The 15,186-nt window shown below is 39.8% G+C and overlaps 2 protein-coding genes across 3 annotated transcripts in view; one reads left to right on the forward strand and one right to left on the reverse strand.

The window, feature by feature from the left end:
* Positions 1–8,753, forward strand: part of LOC122553857 (cytosolic phospholipase A2 zeta-like) — a 138,464-nt gene extending 129,711 nt beyond the window's left edge. Inside the window, exons 18-20 of the mRNA XM_087990162.1 lie at positions 1,876–2,042; positions 6,617–6,803; positions 7,657–8,753. Of these exons, the coding sequence (XP_087846288.1) occupies positions 1,876–2,042; positions 6,617–6,803; positions 7,657–7,865 (563 nt within the window). The 3' untranslated portion in view covers positions 7,866–8,753. The remainder of the gene's footprint in view (positions 1–1,875; positions 2,043–6,616; positions 6,804–7,656) is intronic.
* Positions 8,754–10,527: 1,774 nt separating this feature from the next.
* eif2ak4 (eukaryotic translation initiation factor 2 alpha kinase 4) overlaps positions 10,528–15,186 on the reverse strand; it is a 128,399-nt gene continuing 123,740 nt past the window's right edge. For both annotated transcript variants that reach the window (XM_043698267.2, XM_043698269.2), the window contains one exon: positions 10,528–12,668. In XM_043698267.2, the coding sequence (XP_043554202.1) occupies positions 12,611–12,668 (58 nt within the window). In that variant the 3' untranslated portion in view covers positions 10,528–12,610. The remainder of the gene's footprint in view (positions 12,669–15,186) is intronic.

Raw genomic sequence — 15,186 nt, forward strand, 5'->3', positions numbered from 1 at the left:
CCTAGGACCTTCCCATTAAGTGTATAAGTCCTGCTAAGATTTGCTTTCCCAAAATGCAGCACCTCGCATTTATCTGAATTAAACTCCATCTGCCACTTCTCAGTCCATTAGCCCATCTGGTCCAGATCCTGTTGTAATCTGAGGTAACCCTCTTCGCTGTGCACTGCACCTCCAATTTTGGTGTCATCTGCAAACTTACTAACTGTACCTCTTATGCTCGCATCCAAATCATTTATATAAATGACAAAAATTAGAGGGCCCAGCACCGATCCTTGTGGCACAGGCCTCCAGTCTGAAAAACAACCCTCCACCACCACCCTCTGTCTTCTACCTGTGAGCCGGTTCTGTATCCAAATGGCTAGTTCTCCCTGTATTCCATGAGATATAACCTTGCTAATCAGTCTCCCATGGGGAACCTTGTCGAACGCCTTACTGAAATCCATATAGATCACTATATATAGTCCATATAGTTGCTTACAGTTTAAACATATATCCTTCTCAGGGAGACTAAACTGTAAACTCAACTTTCCTACCTGTACACTATAACCCTCTTTATAATAAAAGACCAACATTCTATTTTCATTTCTAAATATTTGCTGCAACTGAACATTAATACATTTTGTGATTCATGTACAAAGACTCTTTACTGCAGTTTACTGTAGTCTCTCTCAGTTTAAATAAAATTCAACTTACTATTCTTCTTCCCATACTGGACAGTCTGACATTTTCTTACATCATACTCCATCTGTCAGTCTTTGTCTACGCATTTAACTATCTATTCCATTGTAGACGTTTTTGTATCCTCCTCATAACCTGCTTTCCTATCTTTGTAAGATTATCAAACGTGGCTTTAATGCAGGTGATGCCTGCTTCTAAGCTATTAATGTAAATTGTAATTAGCATTGGTCTCTGAGATGCTTCACTAGATACAGTTTGCCTACCTGAAAATAATCAATTTATTATGATGTTCTTTAAAATTAGGTAATCCGCAATCTTTTCCAATGCAAATAACCCACATGTGCAGTAACATTTCCTGGGCTACTCTAGCGAATAACTTTTGGAAATTCAAATACACTGCATCTTCAGGCTCAACTTTGTGCCCCTGACTTGTTCCATCTCAAAGAACTCAGAATTCCTTTACACAAAATTATATTGATTCTGCCTAACTGTATTATGCTTTTCTAATGCCCTGCTACAACCTCTTGAATAATGGATTTTCCCCAAAGCCAGATGTTGCACTAACTGGTAAATAGTTTCCTGTCTCCTTCACTTAAAATCATTGATGATCTTCTACATGACCTCCACCGTCCTGTCCTGCCCATAGTTTTTGATTTCCTTGCTGTCCAAAATTGTGACTATCTAAATCTTGAATCTTTAACAGACTTGTCCGGTAGAGACAAGAAGTTTCACAACCCACCAAGAAATTCTCCTCATGTTGACCCCTCATCTGAGTGGGACTCTAGGCCTTTCAGCCAGTCTCATATCCTTCAAAAGTCACCTAAAATTATTATACATTTCAGTGAAATCATCTGTCATTCTCTGAACTGCAAGAAATGGAGGCATTCCACCCACCTCTCTATTCAAGTTGTGATGTGATTGTAGATCTGTATAAAAACTGTTCAAACTGTCAGTTGTGTAATTATAAAAGTAGCCTTTGGAAATGAAACACCTAGCTTCTGAGTTAACATTCTGAGTTCGATATGACTCCTTTTCATCTAAAGAACAATCTACTAGACTAGAAATCCACACTATTTTGCTTTTAACTAGCTTATCCTCCTGGTTGTGTTGACATTATTTTCATGACCGAAAGAAACATTTTTTTGGTTCTCTTTTGCCTGTTCTTTTAATTTATGCTATTTTTAACAAATCTTCCAGTTGAACATCTGGACTCCGCTCCAAACAAACTGACACCAACGGCAAAGCAGTTGTATTTGGTTGATGCTGGATTCTCAATTAATTCGGCATTTCCCCTTGCCTTACGGTCACAGCGACGTATCGATGTCATCCTGTCCTTTAGTTTTAGCCGAGGATCACCATTTAAGGTGAGAAGATTGATCTGTAACAGTGTTCCCTGACAACATAGTTATGTGACCTCGATGTATATTCCGCCCTGTAAGGTGAATTTCTACCCAGACAGCATAATGTATACGGTGCTTATAATATTAATTGTGGAACATTAATGTGTTTGTCCTCATTTTAAAAAATGTAGATTTTAGATTATAAAAAAGAGGATTTGAGTTTGGTACATGACATTTATTTACATGCTTTATCATATTTTTAAATCAACTTATTTGACTGTGGTCTGTCACACGTGTGTGGCCATCACATCCTGATGAGACCTATCCCAAACCTTCTAGCCCAACGATGCACCATAAACCTTGCACTATGTTGTACCATGTATGCTATGCTAGCTGAATTAAAATCATGAAACTGAATTCAATAAATCTGGTCATTTCTACCTGGTACCACAAAATAACCGATAAAGTTGCCAGGTTGTCACAAAAGCTTATCTAGTTGCCTACTACCATCTGAGCTGAAGGAGGCTGCTACCGTGCTTCTTCAAGCTGCAAACATTTGTGTACAATTTTGGTTCCCTCACTTGAGGGATGTTGTTGTATGGGAAGCAGTTCAGAAGAGGTTCACTAGATTGAGGTCAGAGACAAGGGATTTGTTTTATGAAGAGAGATTGAGCAATTTAGGCCTATAGTCTCTGGAGATCTAGGAACTGACAAAGTTGACATTGAGAGGATTTTTGCTCATGTGAGGAAATCTAGAATGAGGGGTCACAGTTTTAGAATAAAGAATAGCAGATTTAAAAGAGATGAGAAATTACTTCCCTCATAGATTCATGAGTCTGTGGAATTCACTACCCCAGCACATGGTTAATGCCAGCACATCTTGTAAATTTAAGGCGCTAGAGGACAGTAATGGGTAATTAGTAATGAGTTGAAAGGTGCACAGAAGGGTGGAGTTAAGGCTGAGATGTGATCAGCAATGATTTATGACAGAGCAAGCTTGACTGGCTAAATTGCTTACTTCAATTCCTAGTTATGCTTTTAAGTATACCTGCACTGAATGGTCAATTCTCTATACCCTTGGGACAAGACGATATGAGCAATAATTACTCAACTGTTGGGGTTACCTACATCAAGGAAAAAAAACATAAATATAGTCAGAGAGAGAGACATTTGTCACAACCATACATTTCTAACACATAGTTCTTTAGTTATTTTGCTCTTTATACCTTAGAAAAATTCCTGGGAATCCATACTTGTAAGACAAATGCTCATTATCAAAGACTCAACAGTGACATTTGTTATAGTCTTAAGAATTGCTGTAATGACCACTTTTCTGGCCAAGGCATCACTTGATTACCTAATGTTTCAACTATACCTTGTGTAGCCAGTTTCTGGAAGCAGACCAAATTCAATGAACTTTGCACAAAATGCTTTTTTTTTTCTCGTTAGGTTTAGATTAGATTACTTAGTGTGGAAACAGGCCCTTCAGCCCAACAAGTCCACACTGACCCTCCGAAGAGCAACCCACCCAGACCCATTCCCCTACATTTACCCCCTCACCTAACACTATGGGCAACTTAGCATTGCCAATTCACCTAAAGTGCATGTTTTTGGACTGTGAAAGGAAACTGGAGCACCCGGAGGAAACCTGCGCAGACAAGGGAAGAATAGTACATAGAACAGTACAGCACAGAACAGGCCCTTCAGCCCACAATGTTGTGCCGACCATTGATCCTAATGCACCCTCAAATTTCTGTGACCATATGCATGTCCAGTAGTCTCTTAAATGACCCCAATGACCTTGCTTTCACAACTGCTGCTGGCAAAGCATTCCATGCTCTCACAACTCTCTGTGTAAAGAACCCGCCTCTGACATCCCCTCTATACTTTCCTCCAACCAGCTTAAAACTCCGACCCCTCGTGTTAGCCATTTCTGCCCTGGGAAATAGTCTCTGGCTATCGACTCTAACTATGCCTCTCATTATCTTGTATACCTCAATTAGGTCCCCTCTCCTCCTTTTTCTCCAATGAAAAAAGTCCAAGCTCAGTCAACCTCTCTTCATGAGATAAGCCCTCCAGTCCAGGCAGCATCCTGGTAAACCTCCGCTGAACCCTCTCCAAAGCATCCACATCTTTCCTATAATAGGGCGACCAGAACTGGACACAGTATTCCAAGTGCGGTCTAACCAAAGTTTTATAGAGCTGCAACAAGATCTCACGACTCTTAAACACAATCCCCCTGTTAATGAAAGCCAAAACACCATATACTTTCTTAACAACCCTGTCCACTTGGGTGGCCATTTTAAGGGATCTATGTACCTGCACACCAAGATCCCTCTGTTCCTCCACACTGCCAAGACTCCTATCCTTAATCCTGTACTCGGCTTTCAAATTCGACCTTCCAAAATGCAGCACCTCGCATTTATCCAGGTTGAACTCCATCTGCCACCTCTCAGCCCATCTCTGCATCCTGTCAATGTCCCGCTGCAGCCTACAACAGCCCTCTATACTGTCAACGACACCTCCAACCTTTGTGTCAGCTGCAAGCTTGCTGACCCATCCTTCAACTCCCTCATCCAAGTTATTAATAAAAATTACAAACAGTAGAGGCCCAAGGACAGAGCCCTGTGGAACATCACTCACCACAGACTTCCAAGCAGAATATTTTCCTTCTACTACCACTCGCTGTCTTCTGTTGGCCAGCCAATTCTGTATCCAGACCGCTAAGTAGCCCTGTATCCCATTCCTCCTGACCTTCTGAATGAGCCTACCATGGGGAATCTTATCAAATTCCTTGCTGAAGTCCATATACACCACATTCACAGCTCGACCCTCATCAACTTTTTAGTCACATCCTCAAAGAACTCGATAAGGTTTGTGAGGCATGACCTCCCCCTCACAAAGCTGTGTTGACTGCATTTAATCAAGTCATGCTCTTCCAGATGGTCATAAGTCCTATCCCTCAGAATCCTTTCTAACACCTTGCAGACGACAGACATGAGACTTACTGGTCTGTAATTGCCGGGGATTTCCCTATTTCCTTTCTTGAAGAGAGGAATTACATTTGCCTCTCTCCAGTCCTCAGGTACGACTCCAGTGGAGAGCAAGGATGCAAAGATCTTCGCAAGTGGCGAAGCAATTGCATTTCTCATTTCCCAAAGCAGCCGAGGATAAATCTGGTCCGGGCCTGGCGACTTGTCAATCTTAATATTTGACAAAATTTTCAGCACATCAGCTTCCTCTATCTCTATCCATTCCAGCATGCACACCTGCTCTTCAAACGTTTCATTCACTACAAAGTTCATTTCTTTCGTAAAGACAGAAGCAAAAAACTCATTTAGGGTTTCCCCTACCTCCTCAGACTCCACACACAAGTTCCCTATGCTAGCTTTGATCGGGCCTACTCTTTCTTTGACTATTCTCTTATTCCTCACATAAGTGTAAAGTGCCTTTGTGTTCTCCCTAATCCGTTCTGCCAAGCCTTTCTCGTGCCCCCTCCTGGCTCTCCTCCGACCATTTTTGAGCTCCTTCCTCGCCTGCCTGTCATCCTCTCGAGCTGAGCTTGACCCTAGCTTCCTCCACCTTATGTAAGCTACCTTTTTCCTTTTGACGAAAAGCTCCACCGCTCTCGTCATCCAAGGTTCCTTTATCTTACCACTTCTTGCCTGTCTCCGAGGGACATATTTATTCATCACTTGCAACAACTGTTCCTTAAACAGTCTCCACATGTCTATAGTGCCTTTACCAAGGAACATGTGCAAACTCCACACAGACAGTTGCCTGAGGTGGGAATTGAACCCGGGTGTCTGGCGCTGTGAGACAGCAGCGCTAACCACTGTGCCACCATGCTGCTATGACTGGGTTTCCTCCCACAGTCCAAAAATGTGCAGGTTAGGTGAATTGGCTATGCTAAATTGCCCGTAGTGTTAGGTGAAGGGGTAAATGTAGGGAAATGGGTCTGGGTGGGTTGGTCTTCGGAGGGTCGGTGTGGACTTGTTGGGCCGAAAGGCCTGTTTCCATACTGTAAGCAATCTAATCTAATCTTAAATGGTACTTAATTTTCTACTGAGATACAACCAAGGCAAGTGCAGTGCTGAGTAATCAGTTAAAATTCAAAGCCTTGGAAAGGCAGGATTGGAGTTTATTACTCTGTACTTACATTCACATCCTTGTCGAGAACATATCAAATTTTGACTAGAAATTTAGGCTTTTGTCTATTAATACTTGGAAAGATGCAAGAAAACTAGTAAATCACAGATCAGCACAGTTTAGATTGTATATAGGATGCCAAAAAAATTCTAATCAAGACATGGAAAAACCATTTTCACAGTTTAGTGGCTTTGTTATTCTTATTGGGGAGGGAGAAATCAATCAGCTATAAATCTCATTGGATTGGATAGGAAAGCCAGAAAATTCCTATGTGCTGTCTAATAGGTTAGACATATTGAGATAATTATTGTGAAGTAACTGATAAATTAATTTTACAGAGAAGCATGTACAAAGTTATCCATGTTTCAGTTATATCCCAAACCTACTGTTCAGATTTTACCATGTAATTAACCTTTGTTCTCCTTTCGATCTTTCCCACTTCTAACCAGGTTCTGAAGAAGACTGAGGAATTTTGTAAAGAACATGATATCCCTTTCCCAAAAATTGATGTGGCAGACATTCTTGAAAATAGTCTACAAGAATGCTATGTCTTCATGGATGAAAACAATCCCAGAGTTCCTATAGTAGTTCATTTCCCCCTCACAAATGCCACATTCAAAGATTATGTTTCTCCAGGTAAGAAACTATCCAGCACATAGCAAAACAAACTACTGCTAGATATAAACAATGGCAAATTAGTGATTAAAAAAAAATTCATTTCTTTTATCCAAAGATTAACCTAACAGCCTAAATCCCACCTCCTCCATGAGGCATGAACTCCTTCAGTTAAAATCACCATTCTTATCACCATTCCTGTGCATTTGTGAATCAATAGCTTCGTGTGTTTCCTCAGGCACTTCTCAGCTTTCTTTAAAATTGATGACTGAGCTCCTCAAAAGTCAACCTATCTACTCCAACTCATTTCTATCTCAAGCCTTCATTTCCTTCCCAAGCATCTTTTTTGTCACCCTTCATTCATACATTTATCAATTCTAGTTTTCATTTTTCCAACAATCCCATCCTGTGTTCCACGCAAATGTGTCGAAGGCATTTCACCCACATATCCCTGAAAACCAAATTCCCTTTTCACTCCTGCTCTTGCTCTCGGTAAATTCAAAATCCCCTCTTTCTCCAATCCACAATCAGTTTTTCTTCTCCTGTATCTGTAAGTTACTTCACTTACTCTTTCATCTTGTCTCCATTTCATTCCCCTCTATCTTGTCCTCCCTAATCACCCATGTCCACCTTCAGGATTCTGGAGCTCATGCTCACTCTCACTATCTTCTTTTCTTCAACACTCCTGTAACCTATCCCAAAGATAATTTGCAAAGCCTCCAACTCTTCAGCTGTTACTCAATCTTTTATTTTCTCCTTTAAGTGTTCTGTGATATATTGCTATGTTAATCACTAATATATAAATTTGCATTGTCAAAAGTAAAAAAAAACTGAACAGTACTTTGTCAGTCACTGCTTTCTGTATCTATTGTAGGAGTCCCACGTACATCTGAGGAAGATAAAATCAATCACAGTTTTGTCCTGGAAGCTGAGAATTCACCATATAGCACCCTGAACTTTACCTACACACCTGATGATTTTGACAAGCTGATTGATCTAAATTGCTACAATGTGATGAACAGTAAAGATATTATTCTGATGATCTTGAGTAAGGCATTAGCCAAAAGGAGGGGAGCTACATAAATGAATGATACTGAATTGTGGAACAAACCTTGTTCTTTCCTCTTCATCCATCCCTTGGTTTATTTGAAGCTGATTCAGCTTTAATCTCCTCATTGATTTCTTGTGTTGCAGAAATGTTAGCAGACATCTAGCTCAGACCTTGGTCTGATCTGTTCAGAACATGTCACTGGCAAGTATCAAATTCTGATGCAGGTGCCTCCCTTTAGTCTTCTGGTTTAACCTTCTGGAAATGCAACTCAGCATCATGGCATTGGGATTTAATACTTAATAAACATCCCAGCAAAAGGAATCAAATTGTCTCATGGTCCAAGAACTCTGACCTCTACTGAAAGGTCATCAACTTATCAATATTGAATGGCTCAGATTCCGACTTAGATTAGAAACACAATTTCTGACCTTAATAGGCTTAAAACTTGTCCACTTTACATGACCTTTACTCTGAAAATTTCTGGACATGGGATTTCTGCTATGAATCTGTCCAGGAATCCTTAAACCTAGCAATGGAGGTGATCATCATCAAAACCATGTCCCCTTTTAAATCAGAGTGCTTTATTTTGTAGTTTAAATGTCCAGTAGACACTTTGATAACTACTGTGGAATGATAATATGTGAAGTGAGTGAGTAGGATAGTAGGGCGCCAGGAAAGTGGATTAGTGCTTAGAGTGTGTTTTTCTTGAGTGGGGTGGTGACTACAGCAGGAGTTTGGCTCAGATGAGGGGAGGGATGTTGGTGGCTAAGTGCTGGGAGAGTGTTAGGTCTGGAGTGAAATTGGCAAGTCAGGATTTCAGTTTTAGATAGTTAGGGCTATGGTCAATTTTTAATCATCTGACTTTTCCCAAGCAATTATTAATTGGCCATGCTAAATTGCCCATCGTGTTAGGTGCATTAGTCAGGGGTGAATGTAGGGGAATGGGTCTGGGTGGGTTGCTCTTCGGAGGGTCGGTGTGGACTTGTTGGGCCAAAGGGCCTGTTTCCACACTGTAGGGAATCTAATCTAAAATAAAAATGTCAGTGAGTCACCAGTCTCCAAGGGGATTTATGATGATCTGGCTGTCTATTATCTGGGGCATTAACTCTATTTCTTCTCTATCACTGCTCCCAGACTTGAATATTTTAAGCATTTTGTTTTTATTTCAGATTTCCAGTAGTCACAAAATTGTACTTCTGTACTTCGCTATCTACATTACTGTCACCTTTTACTCTTCTAATTATTAGTCAAATATGAGGTGTTACCTGAAAAGAAAGCAGCTTTATTTTATTTGGTGTAATTCACATTTAAATTATTCATGGACTTTGTGTGTCAGTCTATAGGCAACTGCTCCAACATAACATTTGTCAAGAGAAAAAAAATCCAATCAGCTTCAGTTTTCCATTATCTACAAAGAACATTTATAGTATGCTTAGATTCTCGGTTTATCAGATTATTATCACTTAAATTTGAATTACCAATGTTTAAATGAATTGTTTGTTGGTATTTAAGATTTACTGACCAAGATGCTGTTATTCCTCCTGTTAATCAATTCTGGGAGTACCTCCTATTGAGGGACATTCTGTAAAATATAATATTCTTTAAATTTACATATTAAATGATTCAGTGTAGATATTTTCTAATTAACCTGTTCAGATGATATTATAGACCTCTGGAGTAAATGGGACTTAAACCCAGGACTGCAGGTTCAGACAGCAGGATACTACCACTGCATCACTGTAAGCTGAGGTGAAGTCAGGGCTTCACTAATCATCAAAACACATTTGGAAACAAATCCATTTCCAGACTGGCAATCTATAGCCAGAGATCAATAATCGGGTCACAACTAGTCTACAGTTTATATTCATGACTTGGTTGAAGAGTTGGAGTGGCTTGAAGACAAATTTCGTGAGGATAATACAAGGGATGCTACAAAGGGATTTAAACATGTTAAGTGAATGGACAGGAAATATTATTGAAGTGGACACAAAGCATCTGGATGTCCTTGTGCATGTGAGAACAGCAAGTAATTAGGAAGGCAAATGGAATTTCATCATTTATCCTGAAGTGAAATAGAATATTAAAATACGGACATCTGTGTATAGTTTTGATATGTCTCCTTAAATAAGGAGACAGTTGAATTGGAAGCAGTTCAGAGAAGGTACGTTTACCACAGTCTTGAGATTAAAGGTTTGTCTTTGAGATAAGGATGATTTTACTGAAAAGTAAGAGATTGGGGATGGGGGCTGGCAGAGAAGATGCTGTGAGGATGCTTACCATGATGGGGGAGATCAAGAAAGATAACTTCAAAATAAATACTCTCCTATTTGGTAGAGATGATGCATTGTATCCTGGTGGCTTGTGTGTTAGAAATAAGATCAGAGGAACACAGCAAGAAACAAAGTTTCAAAATTAAATGGTTGTTGGTTGGATATACAAAAAGCTTAATTGAAATTAAGATTATATAGATGAAGCATGAGTGTATTCTTTTCAATAACATGTTGGTGTTTGTGCATTATCTTTACTCATCAGATTGTTCAGGGCAGGGGCAAGCTATACAGAGCAATTTACAATCAGTCTGGGCTAGGTTTGATAATCGATTTAACTAACTAACTAAGTCGCACATCTGTTCCTTCACACTTGAACAAAGCCAACAAGTGATGAGATATAGAGAAATATCAGGACACAGGTATCTCACAGAGGCATACAGATTTATTTGTTTTCACTGGAGGTTTTTTAAAAATCTAAATTCACAGCATCAGGATTATTTTTCCTAGCTATTCTAACCTGCTCAGTACAAGATGATAGAGGTGTCCCAGATTATCTACCTTATCTGAAGCTGTCACAAAAAGATGTTCCCGTGAAGAGATGTTACAAGGATAGAGGAACACATTTTAGGTTTTGAACAAGAGATACCGGGGCGTGGAGGGAAGGGAAGAAGAACTTGGTGAATGGCAATACCTAGGATTCACTACCTGTTACAGCAGTAAAAGCAAAGATAATCAATTATTTCCAAAATACCTGGAAAACTATTGGACAGAATTAAATGTACAGGGATAGAATCATAGTTTCTGACTCTCACTTTTCCAAAGTTGTGTCCATGGAAAGGAAGCTTTGGCCTTGATTCATAGTAATGACATTTTGTTTAATTGTGGTAAGTTTTCTAAATGTTTTAGGATTTTTTTTGAAGAGTAGAATAGGACTGACTGGATTGCTGTACTGAGAATGCTAAAACTAATGGGCCAAGTGATTTCTTCCTATACCATGGAAACTTGGGAAAGCCCCAGCTAAACCTCAGGACCTATTCCCATTTAGCCTTGGTTATGTGTCCTTCTCTCTTGCGTTAAGACTGGAGGAACACTGAGCGAAATACAGATAGTCAATTATAAAATGCAATGGCTACAGCTAATCAAACCTTCCAAAATCCTATGTTTGTTTATTTTAATACTTGAGTACATACTCAAGTCACAAATTTAGCTTCAGTATTGTTCCCAACCTCTGTCCGGGTAGCAACAGAGGTGGAAGGCTGCACTCAGCAATCTACATGAAAAGGAGCTGCAACATGAGTAGACTCAGGACAAGGTAAACCAGTTTGAACATGCTAAGCCAATCACTGACCCAATGTTACTGAAGGTGACAATCTGCTGATACAACATGGAGATTAATTTAGGTTAAGGAACACTATGGTTCAAATTCATATACCATGATTTTTAACTAAACCAATGTGTAAAAATTTCTTTCCTGCAGTTTAATACAGTCACTGATTAAGGAATGCTATGGTTTGAATTCATACACCATGATTTTTAACTAAACAATGTGTCTGAAAATTCCTCTCCTGCAGATTACTTTATTCATGGGAAGAGTCGTTAAATAGCATGGATCCTATGTATCCTTCAAATTCAGTACAGTCTCAGAAAATTCACTTTTGAGACCCAGGATCAAACTGATGATAGTCACCAATTGTTGGATCATACCTCAAAATTAATAAACTTAAAAGGCACTTTTTCTCCACTTAGAGGACATAATTTTGTAACTCAAATAGACAATGTGACCCAAGTGTAAAACTGCAGCTAGAAACAGGAGTATGTTTGAATACGTGACAACACTGCAGGCTCAGTGTCCCAGCAAGCACTGGGTGTAGCCTGAGTGAAAGTGGCTGTTCAAAACTCAAGCTTCTCTCAGCTGAGGGCAGGGAAATACTCTCTCTCAGTGAGGTGATATGGAACCATATTCAGCTTAACACTAACTTATTTGTGAGAGTAGGTGGAGCAGATGATCTGCAGAGGCACATGACAAAACAGATCATATACAGTGAAAAACTAACACATATCATACTGATATTAAATTTTTGCCATAAAAATAGCATCCTGTCTCAATCAGGAAAGCCTACAGTATTTACAACATTAAAATAACTGAGGATCCTTTTCAACTCCAGTCCATGCTGTCTGAAACACTCAGAAGCCTAATTTAGCCAATAGCCTGCTGGTGCCCCTACCTGGTAAAACAACTACACAGGTTGTCTGACAGCCTCCAAAACACTAAAGACAGTGGGTCACCACCTTTGCTTTGGGAGATGGGCAAGTTTTGGAGAAACTGAATGAAAGTGCAAGGCTGAGGACATCTGGAGGAGTGCTGACTGGATGGTACATGGTTTAACACGTTGCCTCACATCACAGCTGGATGGAAGAATTTCTATTGATTCAAATACTCCGACTGATGCCCAGCTTTGAACTCCACAGGTAGTTTCCTCGGTCAATACAACCCTTCTATACAAACATTAGAATAGAATCCTGTAGTAGTCGTCTCTGTAACTGTACAAAACGAGGCAGGATACTCTGTAGAGACATAAACATGCAACAAGTTCAGAAGGCAGAACATAGTTAGAGCTAGCTGTAGGATACAGGTTAACTGACCTTTACCTTTTTACAGGGTTCCTAGTTCCTTGCTGTGGATATAGATCCCTACTATGAAATGTGTTCATCAATGGGGCGGCTCAGTGGTCAGCATTGCTGCCTCACAGCACCAGGGTCCCAGGTTTAAGTCCGGCCTCAGGTGACTGACTGTGTGGAATTTGTAACGTTCTCCCAGTGTCTGCATAGGTTTCCTCCAGGTGCTCCGGTTTCCTCCCACAATCCAAAGATGTGCAGGTCAGATGAATTAGCCATTCTAAATTGCCCATAATGTTAGGTGCGTTAGTCAGAGGGAAATGGGTCTGGATGGGTTACTCTTCAGAGGGTCGGTGTGGATTGTTCGGGCCGAAGTGCCTGTTTCTACAGTGTAGGGAATCTAATCTAATCTAATTATTTAGTTGCAACGAGTGAACACCAGCAGAAAACAAAAATACCTCAGAGGGTCCATGTTACATCTAGTATAGGACTGAAATTATTATTATCATAGTCACAAAAGCTGGAGCTGTTGAGACTGGGAGAGAGGCAGCTCATTTCAGAATCCCCTGCTGCTGTTTTCCTGAGACTAGTTAATGGGGAAGTGTATGAGAAACTTTACACAGTACCAAGGGTATAGTTTACCTGCATGGGACAGTTTGATGGACGTGTGGAGGGAGCTTTACCCACACCTTAAGAACACAAAGAAAGGGGCAGAAGATGACAATTTGGCCTCTTAAACGGACCATTTGCCTCAACTGTTCTCCATATCCCTGAATTTCTTGAGAATACAAAAATGTACCTTTCTCAGCTTTTAAATGTATTTAACAATGGAACATTTACAACACTCAGCATTGAAATTAAGAATTTCTTCTTTAAGTTATCTGCCTCTTATCCTGGAACTGTGTTCCTGTGTTATAGATTTACCAGGCAGAGGAAACAAGCCATCAGTGTCAAGCCTTTTCAAAATCTTAACTCTTAATGAGATCCACTTATTATTCAATTCCAAAGAACGTACACCCAATTTGTTCAATGTGCTGTTTCCAATGAAATTATATGCTGCCTTAAATGTGGAGATCAAAACTGCACATAATGCTCCAGATATAATCTCACCAGAATAACATAACTGTAGTAACACTGTAACTGCACTCAAATCCCTTGCAATAAAGGCCAACATGTAATTTGTCTAATCTGCCTACTGTACCTGCATGCTATCCATGCATGCCTTTTATGAGTACACCCTAGTCCTTCTGAAAATCAACATTTAAACATTCACAATTTTTAAAAAAAATTATTACCTAATGAACAATGGTTTTAAAAGAATCATAACACCAGGTTATAGTTCAACAGGTTTATTTGGACTATAACCTGGTGTTGTGTGATTTTTACCTTTGTCCACCCCAATCCAACACCAGCAGCTCCACATCATGGCTACCTAATGAATGATCTCAGATATCCCATATTACAGTCCACCTGCCACCTGGTAGTTCAATCACTTGATCTGTTATACCTCTTTATACCTTCTCTCCACTTACATTCTTATCTAACTTTGTATTAACAAAGACTTAGATATGTTACCCACATTCCTTTTATTAAAATCATTATTATGGCCTGTAAATAACTTATCAAATGACTTGGAAATTCAAGTATACTTTCTGCTGGCTTCCCTTTACCCATCCCACTGATTTAAGTTCTCAAAATTTAAAAATGAATACATCTGCCAAGCACAATTCTGCTTTTGTATAGCCATGTCAATTCTGACCATGCAATGATTTTTGAAATGCATTGTTAAGATTTTCCAAATAGCAGGTTCCAACATTCTCCTGATAGAGTCATAGAGATGTACAGCACGAAAACAGACCCTTCAGTCTGACTCGTCTCAGCCGACCAGATATCCTAAATTATGGGCCAGCACTTGGCCCATATCCCTCTAAACCTTCTTGTTCATGTACCCATCCAGATGCCTTTCAAATGTTGTAATTGTACCAGCATCCACCCACTTCCTCTGGCAACTCATTCTAAACACACACCACCCTTTGTGTAAAAAGTTGCCCTTTAGGTCCCTTTTAAATCTTTCCCCTCTTACTCTAAACCTATGCCCTCTAGTTCTGGACTCACACATGCCAGGGAAAAGACTTTGTCTATTTACCCTATCCATACACCTCACGATATTATAAACCTCTAAGGTCACCTAAACGCTAAAACAGCCCTAGTCTATTCAGCCTCTCCCTTTAGCTCAAACCCTCCAACCCTGGCAACATCCTCAAATCTTTCCTGAACCCTTTCAAGATGACGGATGTCAGGTTTTCCCTCTACCGTCTTACATGAATACTGAAGTTACATTCGCTACCTTCTAGTGTGTTAATGGCTGTTCATCAATATGGTAACTTGTACAAGTGCTATTTCTACAGTACTTCTTTCAGAACCTTAAGGCAAACCGTCATGCTTCTGAAATTTTTCAGCTTTTAGT

This window comes from Chiloscyllium plagiosum, unplaced genomic scaffold, assembly GCF_037043375.1.
Source record: "Chiloscyllium plagiosum isolate Xiang-an unplaced genomic scaffold, Cpla_swu_hap1 HiC_scaffold_8, whole genome shotgun sequence".
NCBI lineage: Eukaryota > Metazoa > Chordata > Chondrichthyes > Orectolobiformes > Hemiscylliidae > Chiloscyllium > Chiloscyllium plagiosum.